General features: G+C 38.6%; 3 protein-coding genes across 9 annotated transcripts in view; 2 read left to right on the forward strand and 1 right to left on the reverse strand.

Annotated features, from left to right (window-relative positions):
* The window catches only part of scaper (S-phase cyclin A-associated protein in the ER), a 58,183-nt gene extending 50,951 nt beyond the window's left edge, over positions 1 to 7,232 (reverse strand). For 2 of the 3 annotated variants that reach the window (XM_026175937.2, XM_026175935.2), the window contains exons 1-2: positions 6,926 to 7,232; positions 41 to 158 (exon numbers count right to left, since the gene is read on the reverse strand). In XM_026175937.2, the coding sequence (XP_026031722.1) occupies positions 41 to 158; positions 6,926 to 7,096 (289 nt within the window). In that variant the 5' untranslated portion in view covers positions 7,097 to 7,232. Of the gene's footprint in view, positions 1 to 40; positions 159 to 5,675; positions 5,848 to 6,925 lie in introns of those variants that run through there. The other variant, XM_026175936.2, reaches the window with a different exon arrangement.
* An 842-nt stretch (positions 7,233 to 8,074) lies between these two features.
* On the forward strand, positions 8,075 to 12,488 carry rcn2 (reticulocalbin 2). 3 transcript variants are annotated; one of them, XM_026175941.2, is made up of 9 exons: positions 8,084 to 8,146; positions 8,574 to 8,714; positions 8,808 to 8,910; positions 8,993 to 9,189; positions 9,273 to 9,386; positions 9,512 to 9,605; positions 9,706 to 9,845; positions 10,251 to 10,335; positions 11,291 to 12,488. In XM_026175941.2, the coding sequence occupies exons 1-8, from the start codon at positions 8,144 to 8,146 to the stop codon at positions 10,296 to 10,298; spliced, it is 840 nt and encodes a 279-aa protein (XP_026031726.1). In that variant the 5' UTR covers positions 8,084 to 8,143; the 3' UTR covers positions 10,299 to 10,335; positions 11,291 to 12,488. The 3 variants fall into 3 exon arrangements, with proteins under 3 accessions (XP_026031725.1, XP_026031726.1, XP_080160069.1); XM_026175940.2 differs by lacking the exon at positions 10,251 to 10,335 and having other exon boundaries at positions 8,075 to 8,146; XM_080303943.1 differs by lacking the exon at positions 10,251 to 10,335 and having other exon boundaries at positions 8,110 to 8,146; positions 8,556 to 8,714.
* Positions 11,962 to 21,595, forward strand: pstpip1a (proline-serine-threonine phosphatase interacting protein 1a). Of its 3 annotated transcripts, none has more exons than XM_080303942.1 (15): positions 11,962 to 12,099; positions 13,078 to 13,178; positions 13,266 to 13,340; positions 13,466 to 13,697; positions 13,818 to 13,880; positions 14,417 to 14,521; positions 15,959 to 16,004; positions 16,233 to 16,312; positions 16,866 to 16,964; positions 17,049 to 17,145; positions 17,325 to 17,409; positions 17,510 to 17,586; positions 18,291 to 18,388; positions 18,556 to 18,643; positions 21,537 to 21,595. In XM_080303942.1, exons 1-15 carry the CDS (start codon positions 12,070 to 12,072, stop codon positions 21,572 to 21,574), a joined length of 1,314 nt encoding a protein of 437 aa, XP_080160068.1. In that variant the 5' UTR covers positions 11,962 to 12,069; the 3' UTR covers positions 21,575 to 21,595. The 3 variants fall into 3 exon arrangements, with proteins under 3 accessions (XP_080160068.1, XP_026031724.2, XP_026031723.2); XM_026175939.2 differs by lacking the exon at positions 21,537 to 21,595 and having other exon boundaries at positions 13,466 to 13,500; positions 13,591 to 13,697; positions 18,556 to 19,257; XM_026175938.2 differs by lacking the exon at positions 21,537 to 21,595 and having other exon boundaries at positions 18,556 to 19,257.
* Positions 21,596 to 21,607: the final 12 nt, after the last annotated feature.

Consider the following 21,607-nt stretch of genomic DNA (forward strand, 5'->3'; position numbering starts at 1 on the left):
GGCATAAAATTTTTTTTTTACTTTGCATTAAGCTACCAACCTTCCTCCTCTTTGCTCTCTAGAGGGACGCTCCAGGCAATGAGGTTTCGAGCAGCACGGCCCTCTTCAGCAACTATCTTTCGCACTTTGTCATGGCTGTTGGAGCGCTGAAATGAAGCCTGCGGGACAGACATAAGACTCAACACATTAAATCTGACTGGATTTTCCCTCTTCATTTTATTCTCGACCTAACAAAGGATGAATCAGAGTGTTAGTCACATTATTTGTGCCAGCAACATCAAGGCTCACAAAACTTTGGGCCAGCACTCTTCAGTTTTTGGTAGCCCAAAATAAATTTAAGTAGCCCGAATAAAAAAAGAGAGCAATTTTTTTATGTTTTGTTTCCTTTACAATATTATACATTAAAGTATAATATTGTAACGAAAAAAATAATTTAATCAAAAATTGTTAAAATACAAATCACAACAACTGTATAAAAATTACAATCATCAACTCAAATACTTGGTTCTAATTGAACAGAAATTTCTATGAACTTGCAAGAACTGTGTAGAACATGAATCAGTCTGTGTCAGATCCTGAATCGGAAATTTCCACTGAAGTCAGGGGTAAGACGTAAGTGGAACCAAGATCTAGGCCATTTGCTTTTTGAAGTTTGCAAAGACTGCTAAATTTTGCCAATGGTAGTTCACTCTTTGCAACATAGTACGCTGTTGTAAACAGATTTTTCAGGACTTCTTCTTGTGCTTGGTTTATTTTTAGTATGTTTTTTGCAATTGCTGTTTGTTCTGGGAAAGACATTGCAGACTGGTCAATAATGCATTTTTTGCATTTCTCATGGGTTCTGATGGGGTCTTTCTTAAAATTACTGGTCCCAGTAACAAAGGCGCTTGTCGACTCAGAAATCGAATTAAACTCACAACACACCTGGCAGAACATTATGTTATTTAGCTTTTGTCCATGAAAACCAAAAAAAGCTGCGCTTTCTTTTTGCCTCATAGTCTGATTTGTCATAACTTTTCCGTTTTGTGGTAGGCTTTTCTTTGGCTGCACCTTCTTCACCCTGACCTGTCTTATTTGGCTGAGCAGAACTAAAATACCGGTGTAAATCCTGCTGCTTTTACACATGTACTTACATAACGGTCAGCGATTCTCTGCGCAATCAACCTCTATGACATGTTTAAGCTTGCTGCGGGAGATTTCACTTGTCACGTTTGAATAGTAAGCTAATGAGTGATAAATGGTAAATGGCCTGTATTTATATAGCGCTTTACTAGTCCCTAAGGACCCCAAAGCACTTTACATATCCAGTCATCCACCCATTCACACACACATTCACACGCTGGTGATGGCAAGCTACATTGTAACCACAGCCACCCTGGGGCGCACTGACAGAGGCGAGGCTGCCGGACACTGGCGCCACCGGGCCCTCTGACCACCACCAGTAGGCAACGGGTGAAGTGTCTTGCCCAAGGACACAACGACCGAGACTGTCCAAGCCGGGGCTCGAACCAGCAACCTTCCGATTACAAGGCGAACTCCCAACTCTTGAGCCACATAAGACGATGTCAGAGGAATTGGTGCGCAATTAATCGTCACTCACCAATCAGTGCTGCCGCACTCTACACACCGTTCGCGCGATCGCAAAGTGACAGTGAAAGCAAAAAAACAAGCGCAAATTCAAACGCGATTTCAATATGTCACACATTGACAGTGGCTCATCGATGCCAATGACATAATTACTCAGCTACATTTTTGAAAGAATGCAAAAGCATTGACATATAGTTTTCCTATGATAGCCCGACGGGCAGGGCTAAGATAGATTTTGGTAGCCCGACTGGAAAAATCGCTAGCCTCGAGACGTCGGGCTAGTGATTTTGCGAGCCCTGAACATGTCTCAAAAAACTTGGAAAGGAGGCAACAAAAGGGTTGTGGGAGTTTTTCAGAAGTAAAGATGGGCAAAGGTTCAATCTGGAGAAGTGCATGTGTGTGACAAGGCTGGAAAATCAGCACTGGCCGCCATGACCTTTGGACCGTCAGTTGGCACTGCATTAAAAATGTTTTATTCTTTTATAATGATAACTGGATGCATTCATGAACACTTCTAGAAATCACTGTCTAAACACAGCTCACCATACCATCCACAAAAGCAGGTTAAACCTCTTCCACCACAGTCCATGGGCCAAAGCTAGAAAGATGATGATAAACCACACACAGTAGCCATTAAAACACCATGGCTTCATAGCTGAAGAGCTAGAATCCCGTATCAAGAAGAATGGGATGACACTCATCTCATAAAAGACAATAGCTGATCTTCTCAGTTCCCAGAAGTTTATGGACTCTTGTTTAAAGAAGAAAAGATGCTACACAGATGCTCAAACATGTTCTTCTCACACTTTTTTTGTTGCCATCACAAAACTACCTGATTTTTTTTCTTTATAAAGTACACTAAGTAATTTTTTTATGTTATTTAAACGAATAAAACCTAAAACAAAACATGTTGTACTCATAAATATACACTGATAACTGTGCAATGACATCTTCTAACAAATTAACATGTTCTCATAAACTTAGAAGTAATCTAGTAATACTTCAGACATGTGACTGGTTAGTGTAAGTCACCATGTTGTCTCGCCATCTTGAATACTATAGCTGAGATGAGTGTCGGCATTCTGGCTAATCACATTTTATGTATGTGGCCTGAGATCGACCACATATGTAGTTCGCCTCATAAGTTACTTTTAATTTAAAAACCACAAATAGCCCTTTTAAACTATACATAACCATTTAACATTTGTACATGTACATTTTTTATCAACTCTTTCTCAGTATGCTTTTATCCTCCTCGACCACTGCTCCGTCCCTGATTCCACCTCAGCGTCTTTCTCCTCACCTAAAACCTAATCTCCTGAATTAAAGTCAGGGCTCTAACACAGGAAAATGGACATTAACGTGGTCGTTTATTCCTGATATTATTGCAATTACTTATTGCCAGCACATTAGACAGGCAACGAGCCACATAAAACAACAAACAGCTGGTTGTAAGCTAACATTGTGCCAGCTAATATTAGGCTTGAGTGACATTTAAAGCAAAAAAAAAAAAAAAATAAAAAATTTGGGGCAGTAAGAACACAGAATTGCTATTGCAATCTACTGACATCTAGTGGTGAGATTTTACACACTGTTCCTTTAAAATGGCAAATTTTCTTAGTTCAAACATTTGCTATGTTTTCTATCTTCTAGTGTGAATAAAGCATGAGTTTATGACATTTGCAAATCCATGCACTCTCTTTTAATGTACATTTTACAGACCCAGTTCAAATTGGAGCCTGCACTGTCTTATTTTATTATAAATGGTAAATGGCCTGTATTTATATAGCGCTTTACTAGTCCCTAAGGACCCCAAAGCGCTTTACATATCCAGTCATCCACCCATTCACACACACATTCACAAACTGGTGATGGCAAGCTACATTGTAGCCACAGCCACCCTGGGGCGCACTGACAGAGGCGAGGCTGCCGGACACTGGCGCCACCGGGCCCTCTGACCACCACCAGTAGGCAACGGGTGAAGTGTCGTGCCCAAGGACACAACGACCAAGACTGTCTGAGCCGGGGCTCGAACCGGCAACCTTCCAATTACAAGGCGAACTCCCAACTCTTGAGCCACGCTCACTTATACAATAAATTAAGTAAACATTCACAGCTTAAAGTAAATAAATAAAATATGTTTGTGACCCACTTTTTATGTTCAGCATAAATAGAATTGTAGATAACATAAAATACATACTGACTAATTCTCACCCAGTTCTTTCAACAATAATAGTTTTATGAGCAATGAGCAGGCCTGAAGCCTAAGCACTGTTGCTATGGTTACTTCAGTTTTAATATACCTCAGACACTGATTTTGTTCAGCCGTTAAAACAGTGTTCCGCAGTACAATGTGTTTTCATTGCCCCAAAAAACAAAACATAACGGGCAAAAAACACTCGAACAAGGAAATCAATGGTACTTTATGTTCATTCAGTGCATTTTCGGCAGATTTTTATGTCAAACAGTAAGCAAAAAGTACATTTATAGCAATTTTAAAATTTTGCCATAAAAGCTCTGATTATGTTGCTTTGATATAAAAGTGTATGGAAGCGGTCTACGAGGTCATACTGTGACAAGGAACAGCTAGAGGCTGAGGCTCTAAACCCGTTCTGTGTAGGTCATGGTTGACCTACACATTGAGTATGCATCAGTGAACTTGACTTTAACCCTGGGTGAAGCCGACACTGCGAACCAAAATAAATACAGCGACATCACATTCATTAAGAACCCATGTGATGAAATGTAGCATCGGCATCTTTCTGGATCCATATGTCATAGAGAAAATAAATGGCTATTTGTATCTCTTAGACAGCTGATGCATTACTGCAGAAAGAAAAAGTGGCTGAACAATAACAGCGCAAAAAAGTGGTGTACCACTGCAGTCTGCTTGATTTAATTTGGTTCTTACATAACTAAATATTCTGATTTCTGGCAATCAGCAGCAATCAGAGGTTTATCATTCTGCATCTTCCACTTAGTGTGTTTTTCCCCTAGAATAGACCGTACCACTTCTGCACTTGTCATTAATTATTTACTCTACTGTTGACTAGAGTCCAGACCAAACTTGAATATTTTAGACAACTATGAATCATAGTTTTATACCTAATGAAAATAACTATATAAAATAATAAACATTTAAAAAAAAATCTAAACTGAGAGCCAGTTCTTCTCTTAACAGAAATGAGTCATGGAACAAATCATTCTCTCTTTTCCTGGATGTCTCTCATGAGCGCTACTGTTCAGATAAAAAAAACAAAAACTGTCCTTTTACCACATTTGCAACTGAAGAGATGAGGCATACGTTTTCAGAGGTAAAAAAGTAAAAATTAGGGCATAGCTTAAAATAAAAACAGTATATACATACACCACCTTAAATTCAAAAATAACAGAATAATGTGAACATGGCTCATTTGGCATTACACATGCAGAAACAGAATGCGTGTATCGGTCTGATACCATTTAATGTCCCTAAGGGAGATACCCAGCTGACCTACTTTGGTGAGCAAAATTCTTTACATATCAAGTGGCCTGAGCTTTATTTTGTCAAGTGGAGAATAAGACGACACAAATATTTAAAAAAAAAATAATAATACAATAAATCTCATTCAACAACACAAATCCATCAAAGTAGCAAGAGCTACTGATGCAGCCTGTCCTATCTCTTTACAGTAAATGTTTACTCGGTATCTCCAGTGCTTGGCAGCCAGTGGATGACAAATAAGTGTTTTGAAAAAACCTTACCTACTCGCAACTGATGGCTATCGGAGTGCAGCAACCTGAGGCCAAAAAGGCTTAAAGCAACATTCTCTTTATCCACTTAATCAGCTACAAACAAGCTGTCTCCCATTGCACCATAGAAGAAAAAGATACAATGTGGAGCCTATCTTCTGCTGTCTTCTTTGATCAGGCAGTCCTTCCACATGCACAAGAGAGCATGTTTATTTTCTAGACTGTGCTGAGTAAGGGGCAAGTGTAAGGTTTCCCTTCTGGCAAGGTCTACAAACAGAAGTAGCAAGACAGTGGAGTGGGTGAGAACAAGCTCATTAGTAAAAGCAGTAAAAATCCACACATCACAGGATACGTACAGAATAGAAGTACAATCTGTAAGCAGGCTCTTCGTCTTTATCCACTCCTGACATACTTGACAGCCCACTTCAGGCAACCTGTTCCCTCTCACCAGCATTGCCACTTGTGCAAGGTGACATCGTCATCTGACAGCAGGACCAAAATAGACTCCCTATGTGTAGTCCACACTGTTATAGCAACTTGCCCAGCTGTGTTAACTCCTCTCCCAGTGGCAAGTGAGAGACAAGTGCTCAGTAGCCCACCATGCCTACCTTTTACTTTGACTATTCTGTTTGCAATTCTTGCCTGTAATCTAGTCTGAGCCCCTAGCACTCTGCTGAGTTAGCAGCCACCTCTTAGGCCCGACTCCCTGCCTGCTGCTGCCTATCTGCCTACCACTGCATGCAGCTTCCTATATTTACAGCTCCCCTCCTCTCACTGCTCTGCATCAGAGCCCCCGCTCTCTCCCTCTCTCTCCGCTTCTCATTTCTCACTCTTCACTCTCCTTCTACCACAACACTGCGCAGTCATGTGCACAAAGCAGGCCTGGCTCTCTGCCCCCCCATCCTGTACTTGCCAGTGATGAGAGTATAGCTGCAGGGTCAGAGACAGTGTGTGCGAACGCAGTGCATTAGCCACACAAAGTGATGCTTTAGATCTGAATGGACCCGGCATTCAGTGATTCATATGCTGCTGTGGGACAAGACATACAAGGCCACATGGTTTGACCAAATACAAATGGTGCAAACTTGGAAAGTCTGTAATAACACTTTGGGACAAAGAAAGGAATCAACATATTTTGATATAGGCCTGTTTACATTACTGCTGTTTTAATTTACAAAACAGTCCCTTTACTTTCACAGTTTTGCTTTAATAACATGACAATACATGTATGCAGACAATTTGTAAAAATGATTAGCATCTTCAAAAATGTAAATTTTATTGGGTAAACTATTACTACCACCACCACCACCACTACTACTACTACTACTACTAATAATAATAATAATAATAATAATAATAATAATAATAATAATGGTGATGATGATGATGATGATGTAGTAGGCATTTTTCTTAACCAAGAGGACAAAAAAAGGTAGAAACGAGATTTGACAATATCACACCATCAGAAAGTAAGGTCACCCAAAATATGTTTATTTATCGCGAGAACTTGAATTCCTAGCAAGGAATATCAGGGAATTTTTATGTTCTTGGTTAAATCAAATGTTTTACTTCAGTTGTTAGCTGCGAAACACAAAGCAGCGCATACCTTCAAAGCAGTTATGGATGCATTCTTGCTTTTGCCACCTCCATGCGAGGAGCCTGAGCTGTTGCTACCAGACCTTTCCCTCCCGTCCCCGCCTTGGTTGCTAACTCTTGGGCCGAGACGGTGCTGCCCAGCTCCGCGCCGCCGTCCATCATAGCGGTTGTCTTTGGACATCGACCCGCCTAGTGTTCAACGCTCAGTCGGTGACAAATTAAAGTCTACGAGTAAAGTCGCCCTGTTGTCAGAGGTGATGGGAAAACATGTCAGATAAATACATGACACTGTGGATAGCGTAACAGATGCAGGAAGTCTGAGCACCTTGCGTTTTTGACTGGCGTTTGGATGGTCCAATGAATTCGTCGTATGGTAGAACCAACAATGGCGCCAGCCAATCATGTAAATTATAGTAAGGTCAAAGGGTGGGATGCATTTTCGAGGAGGCGGGACTTCGAATTGTCTACCATGGCAACCACTAAGATCAGGCGGGACATTCAAGGAAGTTTGGTTGATTTGGTAGGACGTCAAGTCACCTTCAAACCGAAGGAAGACCACGAGGTGGAAAACCTGACTTCAAAATAAAGTCTTCTGGGGGGGGGGGGGGGGGGGGGGGAGTACATCACATTACACTAGCATTAAATCACTAGTAAATCGCGGGGGCAGTGTTTTTTGTTGTTGTTGTTGTTGTTGTTGTTGTTGTTGTTGTTTGCTGTATACATATTAAGTATATCAAAAGGCATTGGAACCTGGTTCCATATAAGCTCTTTTTTTAAAATCAAATTGCTTGCTTGCTATCCAGTGGGTAACACCAATGACTGCATAAGCCTTACAAACTACTGCAAACTACAACTTCATGAACAAGTACAAACGAGCATATTTAAAAGAGATTGAAAAGAGATTTAAAAGAACATCTTGCTAAACTTTTTTGTATGTGGGTTAAATGTATATTCTGTGTTACATGTACTCTTTTCCATTCTTTATCATTTTCTTATTCTTTTCCCCCTTGTTTCCTAAACACGTTGTGCCTGTGTGTAAACTAGTGAGGTAGCCATTGAAGCCTATTAGCCTTGAATAAAGCGCACATAACACATTTGAGAGGCGGCATATTGACAAATTATTTTTGGAGTTTGCATAATTGTTTTATTTTGAAGTTTTTAATCGGATGTTCGTCGTTCTTCGAGGTAGAGACTACGGTGGAGGCTTGAGTTGTACGAAGAACTTCCCATGGTAATAACACCTACGTTATCCTATATTATTTGAGTAATATAAGGGTGTTTTGGCTTGTTCGCGTCTCTTTTATATGTCTGTTTGTTTGTTGTAAAGAACGCTGTTGTTGCTTTATTTTTCTTGACTTCCCTGTGGTTGTCGTATTCATCCTCTCTCTTTCCCCTCTGTGTTTCAAGCACCTGAACAGAAAAAATAAATACATAACGTTTCGACGACTTCCAGTTTATCTGGGTGATCCTTCGCCTTTCACTCCGTCTTTTTACCGTCTCAGAAACAGTGTTTCACATTAGCTTTATCTGGCTTTTGTTTTTATCTTTCACTTGTTGGCCACCAGATAGCACAGTTGCATTTTGTCAAGTCTGTTTGCAGTGTGCACTTGTTTTCAGTTCCAGTGTTGTTTCAATCCTAGCGTGTTATAACTCAACAGATGACATCCTCTACATTTTTGGTACTGCTGCTTCTTCAGTTCGACTTTGGACAAAGCTCCCATAAACATCTGCATGATGATCATTACATCGGACAGCAGCACAACCCTGAACACGACATGAATGTACTGCTGGGAGATGAGGTGGCTTTTTTTCATATTTTTTGCACTTTAGAGCTCCATTTCTATCCTTCATCCAGCATTTCCTCACTTTCTTGCCCTGCTTCTTTTACGCAGAGGACTAATGAGATAAAGAAACTCAGCCCAGCAGATCAGAAGATAAAAATGATGGATATTGTAAAGAAGATTGATACAAATGGTGACAATCTGCTAAGTGCAGGTATATTTGTGCTTCTCCCAGTAAAGCACAGACAAACAAAGGGGATTAATAATCACACTCAGGCTGTCTGTTTTATCCACAGAGGAGATTACTCTCTGGATTCAGCACGTCTACAGAAAATATGCTCTGGATGATGCGGAGGAGCGCTTCCCTGAGTTTGACACCAATAAGGATGGTGTTATAACATGGGAGGAATACAACACGGTGGCTCATAACCAGCTCTTTAGTTTTGATGACGATGTTGTTCTGGAGGATCCAGAGCAAGAGTCTCTTAGACATGTGAGCAGACTTTAACTCTCTTCTTACACATCACAGATTAATATATCAATCAGAACTCTAACACGGGCTCATACACCATGCAGCTCCATCGAAAGGAGAAAAGGCGCTTTGACTTTGCTGATGTGGATGGCACACCTGGCCTAAATGTGACAGAGTTTCTCGCCTTCACCCACCCTTCTGAAGTGGATCACATGGCTGTGAGACATTTAACTCCTAATCGTGCAAAACCTGATATGATAATGCATGTTTCCATCCACACTAAGTGTGCTCTTTGAGTTTCATGTGAAAAATCTATTGGGGTTTTCTTTTATTTTTCTAATAGGATTTTGCCATTGAGGATGTCTTGAGTGAATATGATACAGATAAAGATGGATTCATCAGCCTGAGTGAATTTATTGGAGACGTTCGTGGCGATGGTAAGGCTGAGATTAAACCAAGCATGCAGCCTTTTTGTTCTCTTTCTCGTCTGTGCAGTGTTAACATTTCTCTTTTTTCTATGTATATTTTTTTAATCAGATGGTGCCCCTTCGAAGTGGGAGATCGAAGAAACAGTGCGATTTAAAGAACTGTATGATCAAGATAAGGATGGCAAGCTGAATCGAGAGGAGCAGCTCCGCTGGATTGCACCGAACAGCTACGGATCAGCAAGAGAAGAAGTAATGTCTTCTATCATGTGCTCAGCTTTTTTTTCTTTTTTTTCTGTTTATAGTGGATAAAATAAAGAGTGAAATTATTATAAGCGCGACATTTTAGAAGAAGAACAAGTTTAAACTCCTGAGCTTCTAGCTTCCAATTGAAATTCGAAATAAAGAATTACTAAGGATTATGAATTATTAACAAAGCATTTAACCCTTAACCTCCTGAGATCTGATATCTTGTGTTTGCTTTTTTAATTTCCCCTGGATATTTGGGATTATGTGAATCTGTTAAGCGCCATCTTTTAACAGAAATATATGTGCAGTTTAAGATTTGTCATATGGGGATGGGTTTATTTTAAAGTGTAAAAGAATAAAATCAATCAAATTGTGTATTTGACTAATTCTTCATTCTTTATTGAGCAGAATGAAGGATTAGGTGCAGAAAAGCTGATATCTAATGTCCCCATGTGAGGATGCAGGGTCTCAGGAGGCCAGCAGACCACTTAAGGTGAAAAATAGTAAACACTTGTGAGGGAGAGAAATGTTCTCTGAATAGCAGTGACTTATTTTAGTGCTGCAGATGAGATCATGTTGCAATAATAATGGTGATGCGTCTCTCAAATAGTTCCACACAAAGCCAAGACATACTTCTATTTAACTTTGATGCAGCCCAACAAATGTCCCATTTCTGCATAGACAGACAGGTCGTATTCAAACTGAAACTTTAGCTGACCGTCCTGACCATGTCTACATGCCTAAATGCATGCATGCTGCTTAAATACTGCTGTCATGTGACAGTATATATTTGCATTGTTCGTTTGAACAGGTGTTCCAAACAAAGTGCACCTTCTGATACAGTAAACTAACATTACCAATTTGTATGATATTATAATAACAATAGAAGTTTATCAGAAAACCCTTAAGACACACCCAAACTTGCCTCACAGCGCACCATTTGTGACCTCATGTCCTAAGAGGTGCACATGCATCTCCTCCTCAATGTTGTAAGGCTTTTAAGACATGAAAATGTTTGCAACACTACAAGCAGCAAGGGTGACTTGCATCTGTGGCAATTTCCCATCAGCAGAGTTGCCATGCAAACAACCTGAGCACCATAACAGTCTCATATTGTGCAAATGTTTAACATCATCTACATCCACGTGGAAGTAAGCCTGCGTTTTGCAGGTTAAAGGATCGTACAGTGAATGGAAGAGGGATGTTTATTTTACGATAATTTTCTTAGCTTTTTTTTTATCTTTCTTTTTTTGATGGTCTAACCACACCTTTTAAAAGCATGCGTCATACCTAAAAATTAGGTCATGGAATATCCTGTATATTAGACCCTTCCTTGCCCAGAGGTCCTGGAAAATTTTCTTAAATTAATCCGCAGTTAAGGCTTCTTTTCTCTCCAAGATGATTTGGTAGCATATACACTGATATTTTTGCTCTCCTGCCATCAACAGGCTCTTCACCTCATCAAGGAAATGGACCTCGATGGAGATGGACAGATCTCAGAGGCTGAAGTTTTGAAAAATCAAGAAACATTCATGAACAGCGAAGTAACAGACTACGGCAGACATCTGCACCTGACACATGATGAATTATAACAGTCTCCTTTGGTTTAATGTAGAGCTGTTATTTGTTTCAGTAAATGATTTCATGTCGTTTTTTTCCTCCCTGTCTGTTATAGAAAGGTTGTGGTATTTACGTCACCCACCAATGATCTCAGCAGTCACAGATCCTTTGCGTGTTATATCTGATCTATTGTTCGGCTCGTGTACAATATGTTACAAAATGTGAACAAAAGCTGAAGACTTACACAACAGTACATGTTTGTGGGCAAAGTACTGGATTGCATAATGTTGTAGGGAATTCCTTGTATTACCCTTAAAGAGCAAGAAGCATCACAAAGTGGAATTTTCAGTTTTCATGAAAAAGTACTGAATCCAATTCACATTAAACAAAGCAGATTTTGTTTTGGTTGCATGCTACAGTTTTTTTTTTTTAAATAGTGTCCGCTATCACTTCAGCTTTTGGTAAGTGCTGACATGTTGCAGCTCTTCCTCATTTAAATCAAATGAGTAAGTGAGTGTGAGCTCCAGCATGAAGCTTCGCTTCCTGAATGTGTCATGATCTGTTTCACTTGTATCAAGCCACAGCCAGCTACGCTGCTTGGAGTTAGAAGTGGCTGAAAGTTGAGTGCACTCTACAGCTGGGACTATTTTTTTAATATACGGCCAGGATGACATTACAGTTTAAAGATGCCTTTTGGGTGAGTCGTTGTCATGCTGCTAATTTTTCTTTACTTCTGGGTGCTTTGCATGTGCAGGAATAAAGTAGGCTACAGGTTTTATTGAACCGTGAAGCCAAACTTTCTGAAACTACATAATGTATCTGCACACTACTAAGCATGTACCAGAGATTTACTTAGTTTGTCATAGCCTCTCCATAGGTAGTTCACTCCTTTATCATTCAGCTTTTTTTTTCTCATTTGAAAACACACTGAATTGTTACAGTAAGTGATGACCAGTGGAAGCATTTTTATATCTAGATTGTGGTCATCATGTCCAGTTTATCTAGACTGAAGTGTCACACGATGTAAAGGATTCTTTCTCAGCTCAACCTTTTCATAATAAATAAATTAAAAAGTGGCTCAGCACAGTTGAGGGCTTCTTTTTTCATCGGGCGGATACAAGGTCATTTTAGAACATCTATGTGCCACCGTGCTAAATACACGAGCAAAACCACAAGAACTGGGTTGTCAGAAAGAGCAATCAACTTGTATAACTTAGAAGGTTAACTTTATACCGCAAAGTTATGTGCTTCCTTATTTCTATCTACCTTATCTCAGTGTTTTATATGAATGTAGCTTCTTTTTTTTTTTTACATAAATAGAGATGTTTGGTACTCTACCCACACGGTTGCTTTCCATTCAGAACCTGCTGTGAAAGAGTATATAATAGTTTCCATTCAAATGCTGGTGAGATGCACAGTGTGTGTCTCCATGGCAAAAAAAAAAAACAGTCTCAAAATATCTAAGCAAACCTCACTGATAGTCATTCAAATCCTCGGCTCCTCTCTAAAGGTGATCACTGATTTTTTAAACGTGGAGGAACAGGAATGTTTTCTTACAAATGAGCATGGTTTTGGATTCGTTTTTACTTTCATTCCAAAACTGAATATCAGTGTGTGATTTCTATTATGGCTGAGAACTTTGTTAGTGAGCATAGCTGGTGTTTTATCAACCCAGGGATCAGACTTCATCAGCAATGTTGGTTATGAGACGATTCTTCAGAGGCTTAATGATGGTCGGCGGACGTGCAAAGAATTGGAGGAACTCTTGAAAATGAGGTGGGCTCTATGATTTTGGCTAGATTTGTACATTTGAAAGTTATTGCATTAACATATGGCTGCATTTATTCCCAAATGTCAATGCAGAGCAACAGCAGAGGAGAAATATGGAAAAGAGCTTATCACCATTGCCCGCAAGGCCGGGGGCATGTATGAAATCTGGTAGGTATCAGGTAGAAATTGCTTATCACTATACTTACTGCATCTAAGCAATAATTCTCTGTAATAAGAAAAACTCGGCGCTTTTTTTTTTTTTTAAATAAATGATCTTTGTTTTATTTTCACAGCACTTTGAGAGCATCGTTTGATGAAATGAAAACACGTAAGCAAAAGATATCACATTATTTTACCAAAGCCGTTGTTACCCGGTCCATCCTTCATGTTCTTAGCCCCATGTCTTGTCCCTTTTCAGAAATTGAAAACATCGGAAATTTGCACATTCAGTTGTCTGGGCTCCTAAAGGAGGAGCTGAAGAGAATGGAGACCTTTAGAGAGCGACAGAAAGAACAGCGGAAAAAGGTGCCCATTTGAATGCTCATCTTGTTTGCATAAGCAGGATATTTTTATTTATTTATTTTTTTGGTTGCTTCTCTGTGTGATTTCCTGGTAACAGCAATGACTTTTGTTCTCAATTCTTAGTATGAAGTCATCATGGAGAAGGTCCAGAAGACAAAAGTCTCTCTCTACAAGAAAACATTAGAGGTGAGCTCAGCTCTTGCTATCATGATGACAGACCACAGGTTTGTGGTAGTTATTGTTTTTACTTTCACAGACACATGATGGTTTGAGCTTGAGTGAGGACATTTATTATTCATTACATAAAAGGCTTTAAATAGAATGAACAATGTCATTGACGTTTCTCTGTAAGGCCTGTCGGGCCTTGGGCCTCACTGTAACCCTAAAGCATTGTTGTGCATGTTTTAAAAGGCAAATTGTTTAAAAAGTCAATACAGCATATAAAAAAGGGGGCAGATTTTGCACCCTTGTGTTACACTGTAGATAAACAAAGATGCCTGTTCTCTGCTGAGAGGAAGGAAGTGAGTGAACTATTTTGTTTCTCCGGGTGCACATGCTTGACATCTCTTTTTTTCTTTCTTTTTTTTGACTAAACCCCCTCCAACTGTCTCTTCCCTCCACCTCCCACTCCCTTTCCTGTCAAGGCCTCATAAAGCAAGGTTTTAATGAGCAGTGCATGGGTTTTGTAGTTTCACATGGTTTCGGTTTGATTTCTCTTCCAGTCCAAAAGATCCTATGAGCAGCGCTGCAAAGAGGCAGATGAGGCAGAGCTAACGGCTGAGAAGCTGAGCACCGCCCCCACAGCCACCCCCAAACAGATTGAAAAGGTAGGTTTGCTCTACTGTGTGATTATTTGACCAAACTGTTGTTTTTGTTCCAGTTCACCCGTTTCAGTCTGAGCAAAGTCATTTCCCCATCAGTAAATATGATTTTTACATTGCTAAATAAGCTTGAGTTGACTCTGTTTATAACCTTTTAATGAATAATCATTTCAACAGTAGAACTGCAGGAAACATTTTTTTCAGACTCACTGGTGCATGTGGATTAATAGTTTCAGGTTTTATTCTTGTCAGAGTTGTCAATGATTCCAAGCATTAGTATTGGCATCAAGCATCAAGCCAAGCTTGTATGTACACGTTTTTAAATTTAGGGCGAGCTTAGAAAAACTTCAGCAGAAGAACATAAAAGAAAAAAAAAGTTTTCTAGAGTTAAACTCTGAATCTACATCATTCCGAGCAAAGTAGTTTAAATATCTGACTGACTAACAATAAGAGTGTCTTACGCACTGGCATTTAGTCACTAACAATATCTATGATATTCCAATTGAAAGCATGAAAAAACTTTACACAGAGAAATACAAAAAACGGTGAAGATTTAATAAGAAATCAGGAACTGGGTACTTTTTGTAAAACTTGGGATCATTGAGTGTTAATGAGTTACTAGAGAACATATAATTTATTAACTGAGGATTAGCTGATTATGTCAAGTGTTAGAATGACTTCCTGAACAATTTATTGTTGCTTAAGTCCAAACTGGCTGCCTATTTGTCTAAAACTTGACACATTAGTTCCTCTTTTTGTGAAAAAAAAAAAAGAACAGAAATAGACACTTTTAAGTTGTATTTTAAGTAAACTGATACATCTCACTATTTCATATTCTGTATAGTTTTTCATATTTATATCCTGTTCATATCCTGTACATAGCTTGTACTCACTACAGCCTGTACATACTTATAGTTATAAAATATTCACAACATGCTTCATACCGTGTACATTATAAAATACCATAAGAGACCCATTTCTGTAATATACTTACATATCTATATTATTGCTAATATATATTGTAATATATCTATATCACTAAAGCACTTCTGGATGGATGCAAACTGCATTTCGTTGCCCTGTACCTGTGCATGTGCAATGACAATAAAGTTGAATTCTATTCTATTCTAACAAGTTACTGTTATTACTATTACTATGTTAATACTGTTCCCCTATTGCTTCACGATTTTGATTAATAAGGTAATAATTTGGTGTCACTTATTGGCTGAGTCAGTGTTAATCAAAACCTAATTAGTTTTATGTTGATATCCATCCATCCATCCCATTCCATTTTTCCATTTTATTAAAACTGAATCCTCTTGTTTGATTTTATTGTTTGAGTAACTATAAGCTGTGGGTTTATATGTGCGTTTATATTAATTGTGGTATTATCATTATTATAATTTTTTGTGTCTCATATTTTTGCTCTTTTTTATTTATCAGATGAACAACAAATCCAAACAGTGGAGAGAGGCTGCAGAAGAGGCTGGTAAGGACAACTAATAAGCAAAATTAAGTAGGATGTTTGAAATGCAGGTAGGAAACTGACAAGACATGATATTTTTTTTTAGGTTGGTGCTCCTATGAACTTCGCTTTTACTTGAAGACACGATAAATAGCTCAAAGTGCAGCTATTTATTTTATATTCAGGATAAACTGAACATTAAAACTCAAAATGTTTACTTTGGTTTTTGCATTTTGCTCATTTTTCCTTTAGAGAAACAGTACACGACAAACATTGAACAGCTTGACAAGATCCGTCAAGAGTGGGAATCAACTCACACTGACACATGCGAGGTATGCTTTTAAAATGTGCATTTTCTCTCTCTTTCTCTCTCAAATTGAAACGGCACGCTATGGCTTAATATTTTTCTAGAATATACTGCTATTTGTATATTTATAGAATATACAAATAGCAGTATTTGAGGCCTGCTTTGCCTTTGAGCGAGTGTAATACTTCCCATTCACAGAGGATAGTGACACATAGTGAGTCACTAATGTGCCCAGAACATTTCCGGGCAATAAGACCTCTCTTTATGTGATAAGATCAACAAAGCTGAACTAACCATTCAACAACTTCACACAACCCTATAAGAACACTTGCAGATGTCAACTCATAACACATTTACATACAAATGAAAACCCATGCTCAAATATATCTAAAAAAATGTTTGTTTGTTTGTTTTTGGGGTGGCAGGGGCAAGGTACTAAAACCTGTACTTTGAGCTCACCGAAGGCTTAAGTTTCCACTTGTGCAGGAAGCTGCTAGTTGCAACACTTTATTTTTAAGACTATATAAATACAGTTTCTAGCCTCAACATAAGTGTCCACTCAAACTGCTCTTTTGTAGATATTTCAGCAGCAAGAAGAAGACCGCATCAGTGTCGTTAGAAATGCCTTGTGGGTGCATTGTAACCACTTATCAATGCAATGTGTGAAAGAAGATGAGGTGAGTGCAGCTGCTTTTCATTCACCTGAATTGGACAGAGAGGTAGCATGCTTACAATGTTTTCTGGACAAACTGTTCTTTCAGTGCTATGAAAATGTGAGGAAGTCGCTGGAAATGTGTGACATCGTCACAGACAACAACGGCTTTGTTGAGATGAAAAGCACTGGCTCAACCCCCCCAGGTAGGTATTCAACCTGCTGCCTTCCTGATTTGGATTTGAATATGTTCTAAGCTGAACATTTTAATATTATCTTTCAACTCTAAAGCATGCGACGGAATGCTTAGCAGAGGAAACAGGAAAGATGAATGGTGTACCAGGCTACTGGATCTGTAAAAACAGATTTTTCTTTCTTTCCACAGCTCCAGTTGAATATCAAAATTACTACGATAAGAATCCTACAGCTGAGAGAAACGGCGGAGTTGGATTTGTTGGAGTCATGAAGAGGTTAGATTGTCACCACATCAAGAGAATAATAAACATAGCTTGTACTTCTTGCTCAATATCTTTTGTGTATCCCTTACTGAATACTTTCCTCAATTTCTAGGTTTTCAAATCTTCTGCAGGGGAACTGTTCCAGTGGCTCGAAAGTAAACATCAACGAAGGAGTTCCCCAGTCTGCAGGTAAAGTACCATCGTGTTGGGATGACACTGCAATTTCTTACTGGAAGTAAACAAATGTGCAAGTCTTTTAATCTTGGTAACAAACGGTGTAGAACAGCTCTAAGTTCTTCTTTATACAAATGATTTCCAAGCTCGGGAATGAACACAAGGTTGTGCTTATGACGTTATAGTGGGAAATGTGGAAGCAGAGCAGCGAATCTGACACAGTACAAGTTTTGATTCCAAATTTTTTTAAAAAGTCCTTAATTAGAGCCTAACTGGTTCAGTTGGTGAAAGAGTACTTCAGCTGATGTTATCTGGCTGTGGGGTCAGAACAAGGGAATGGTAATACTGCTGCACACCGCACCAAAAACTAAATGACCTGATCAGATGTGTACTTTGAGCTAAATATTGTGAGTGTGTGTGCTATACACAGTAGCGGGGTGGCTGTGGCTCGGGTGGCAGAGCAGATCAGCTACTGATCGGAAGGTTGGTGGTTCGATCCTTGGCTTCCCCAGTCTGCATGCCAAATATCCTTGGCATGCATACTAACCCCAAGTTGCCTTCCGATGCGTTCATCGGAGTATGAATGTAGTTTAGTTTGCACTTGAGTTTAGAAGTGAATGGGTGAATGAGGCATGTTGTATAGAGCGGTTTGATTACTCCGGCGGAGTAGAAAAGCAATACATAAGAATGAGTCCATTTAACATGTGATGTGTCTTTAGGAGAAACATCAGATGGAGTATATGCGTCCATTCCTGGATTCCAGGCGTCCCAAATGGGAAGTGATGAATACAAGGCGATATACGACTATGTGGCACAGGTCAGGTTCTGGGCACGGATTTTTAACTTCTACATAAGACATTTTCATGGCTCTAACATAGTAAAATAGGTTTTAGAGTAACATTATTTGCAAATCTTTGCATTTTAGTTCTAAGCATTTTGACTGATTTTAAAGATCACCCTTTGATTGTTTCTGTACCTGTTTAGGGAGAGGATGAACTCCCTCTATCTGTTGGAGATATTGTGATTGTCTTGGAACAAGGTGAAGATGGCTGGTGGACAGTGAAAAGAAATGGTATTTCTGGACTGGTTCCAGGCTCGTATCTTGCTAAAGAATGAGTCTAACAGCCGTATGTAGGACTGTGTAACTGCTACATTTCTGTGTACCTATTGTAAAGACTATGGAATAGAATAACCCCAGAGCTTCATCTTATCTGCCATTACCTTTCTGTTGTAAGTATCACTGAAGCACCTGTAGGATTTAGAATTTTGACACCCTGTTATGGAGAGAAATCAGTCTCAAAGGTGTCACAGATGTGCATCTACAAGCACAAACTAGGATGTATAAATGTGTGTATAAATTTTAAGAATGCACAAATGTGTGCTCTACACCCAAATACAAAGCCATTTGAACACATTTAAAAATATTTTATATTAGTTTATTATTCTTGAATAAATGGTGATCATGCATGCACAAATTTTAAAGCTTGACTTTACAGATCTGATCATTTACACTTTCAAAAAGCTTCCTCTGCTTACAGGTGTCAATTAAATGACCGTAATCTAATAAGGACAGATCATGTCAGGTGTGCAATTGGGGTATGAGATACTTCTCATTTCTTTCAGCAGTGCACAGATCCATAAATGCATGTTGTTTTTAAATGCTAGAATAAAAACTGGGACATTTGGGTTTTCTGCTTATTCCTATCCTAATTCAAATAAATCAGGTGTATTTTCTAAATGAAGAGAATAGCTTGTTAGCCCTCGACTAGAACACAAACCAATTACAGATGCTATACAGACTGATGCATAGCATATGCTAAAGTAGTAAAACCTACAAGCTAATATAGGCTAATAGTTAAACCTATAAAGTAGTTCACAAGTGAAGCAAAATAAAACAGACAAGTCACAAAGACATCTGCTTTAAAAGCAAAAAAAGGGGGAAATAGAAGTAAAAAATTATTGTATTTCTTTGTGCAGATATCCTTTGTGCAGAGTCCCTGACCCAATATCTGCTACTGGTACTAAGAGTTCAAAGTTATAGCTGGAAGAAATGTTTGCAAAACGTGCAGGAAGCCAGCACACTGCGACATCTTAACACGCATAATTTAGAGGGTTGCTGGTAAAGGGCCCAGTGTGAACAATTTCAACAGCACCGCTTTCAACATCCTGTGAAAGCTGAAGATGCTGTGACAGAGCCTCAGCTAAAACTATTCTTGACCACATACAAAACAAGATAGCAAATATCCAGTAGTGTGTATTGCAGTCTCACCCCAGTGTACTTCAGTGGAACCTGTGAAGGGAGAAGTGACGTCACCCTATATTTTAAGTAAACACAAACAAAGAGTACAGTGGGGTTTTTTTGTTTTTTTTTACCTGCAGATTTTAAAAAATCCTTTCTAGGACAGTTTGTGTATGTTTTTAACAGACTTGAGGAATCAGAACCATGAAAGGGAAACTAACTGGAAAGACAGTTAGTAGTTGACAGTGGTACAACGCATCAAGCCTCCACAAAACATTATTCCCCAGTGTTCTGCATAAGCCACAGTGAAATCAAACTTTTTAATTAATCTTAGACTCGTGCATGACTGTTAATGAACTATTTTAAACCACCTTGCACATGGGGTCAACAATGACAGCCATATTTTACTCAGCTTAGTCAAATACCCACACATCTAGCTGATTTCTCTCCATTTTAAAACGGGAGTGTACCGGTTAGTTAAGAGCCTCAAAAGTAAAGCGAAAGACACTAAAGATGAAAGATTTTAGGACTAATAAACTAAACACATAATCCTAAAATTGATTGAATGTGAGCAATAGTGCAATTTATTTTCAACAAATTCAGCTGTTCAGGAATAACAGTCTATACTTGACTGCTTATTTGTTAATTACACTTATAGATATGTCTTATTAGTGTCATATTTAAAGTGCATGTGTTTTTGTAAGTTTATTATGAATAGTTTATTCATAATAAACTATGACATACTATTATTAAAGTTCTCACTTCAAATACTTAAGCCTAATGAAAACATAAAATCAAAATGGCTTGTGAATAAAAAATTAATGCTAGGAGCTAATTGACATCTGCAGATGCCAAAATGCTGACAGTTCACGATCACTCATTAGGCTTACATTAATGTTAGTTTAGACGAATAACCGTGACCATTTATTAATCTTCATAGGCTGCTGAGTAGTATCTGTAATAGATAATCGTATGTGTTCTAGATGAGAGGTGATGATTGTATTTTGTTTATTTAGAAAAAAAAAAAAAAAAAAAAGGTTATTTGAAGTCATGTAGGAAGCCCAGATGTCCCACTCGCACTCAAATGCAGCATGTGTTTGGGGCTGAAAGAGTGAAGTGCAAACATTATCAGATTTGTGATTTGTGGGTAAAGTGTTTTCTGTTTGGGTGTGAATTGGAGCACGAATTTGTAAATTTCTAAATTGCACACAAATCATTGTACATTAGATTCAAATTTTTAATTTATGCTTTTGAGGCTAAAAAGGGAAAGATTAAAAATGAGAACATCAGCAGGACAGTTCAGAGCAGTTTAGAGAAACTTAGGAGAAGATGTAATGGATGTAGTGAAGGAGGAGACGCAGAGGGTGGTCACATCATACACATTTGTGAAACTTGTGAGACTCATTTCTCTTTACAGCTCCTAGTGGCAGCAATATAAAAGCCTGTGGAAGTAATGCATACTATACAAAATGTAAAAAAAGGCCTTTGTATATTTTCAATGTGCAGATAATTGTAGTCTGAACACAAGTGCATGTAACGCATTTATTTATATTTATTAAATTGAACTGAAAAGACAAACCTATTGTTTTTTTTGTTTGTTTGTTTTTTTTAAAAACACCGTTAGCTTTATGATTGCAGTAAATACTATTACTGTGTTTTATTAGAACAGTCTATTCTTAGATTATGTGGCTAACAACTCTTTGCTCTCTGGTTTCTGATTACGCAGGAGTGGGTGTTGCTGCAAAGTTTTTCTCGGGTAAATAAAGCAGAGATATTTACCAGAAATCATATGAGTCT

Source organism: Astatotilapia calliptera, chromosome 7, assembly GCF_964374335.1.
Source record: "Astatotilapia calliptera chromosome 7, fAstCal68.1, whole genome shotgun sequence".
NCBI classification, from domain to species: domain Eukaryota; kingdom Metazoa; phylum Chordata; class Actinopteri; order Cichliformes; family Cichlidae; genus Astatotilapia; species Astatotilapia calliptera.

What these genes read in the sequence shown, in the direction of transcription:
- rcn2 (XM_080303943.1), top strand. An exon ending in TGACAATCTGCTAAGTGCAG is followed by an intron (nt 8,911 to 8,992) that starts GTATATTTGTGC and finishes TTTTATCCACAG; the next exon opens with AGGAGATTACTCTCTGGATT. An exon ending in ACGGATCAGCAAGAGAAGAA is followed by an intron (nt 9,846 to 11,290) that starts GTAATGTCTTCT and finishes TGCCATCAACAG; the next exon opens with GCTCTTCACCTCATCAAGGA.
- pstpip1a (XM_026175938.2), top strand. Translation starts at nt 12,070, where the DNA reads ATGACATTACAGTTTAAAGATGCCTTTTGG. An exon ending in GGGGGCATGTATGAAATCTG is followed by an intron (nt 13,341 to 13,465) that starts GTAGGTATCAGG and finishes TTATTTTCACAG; the next exon opens with CACTTTGAGAGCATCGTTTG. An exon ending in CTCACACTGACACATGCGAG is followed by an intron (nt 16,313 to 16,865) that starts GTATGCTTTTAA and finishes GCTCTTTTGTAG; the next exon opens with ATATTTCAGCAGCAAGAAGA.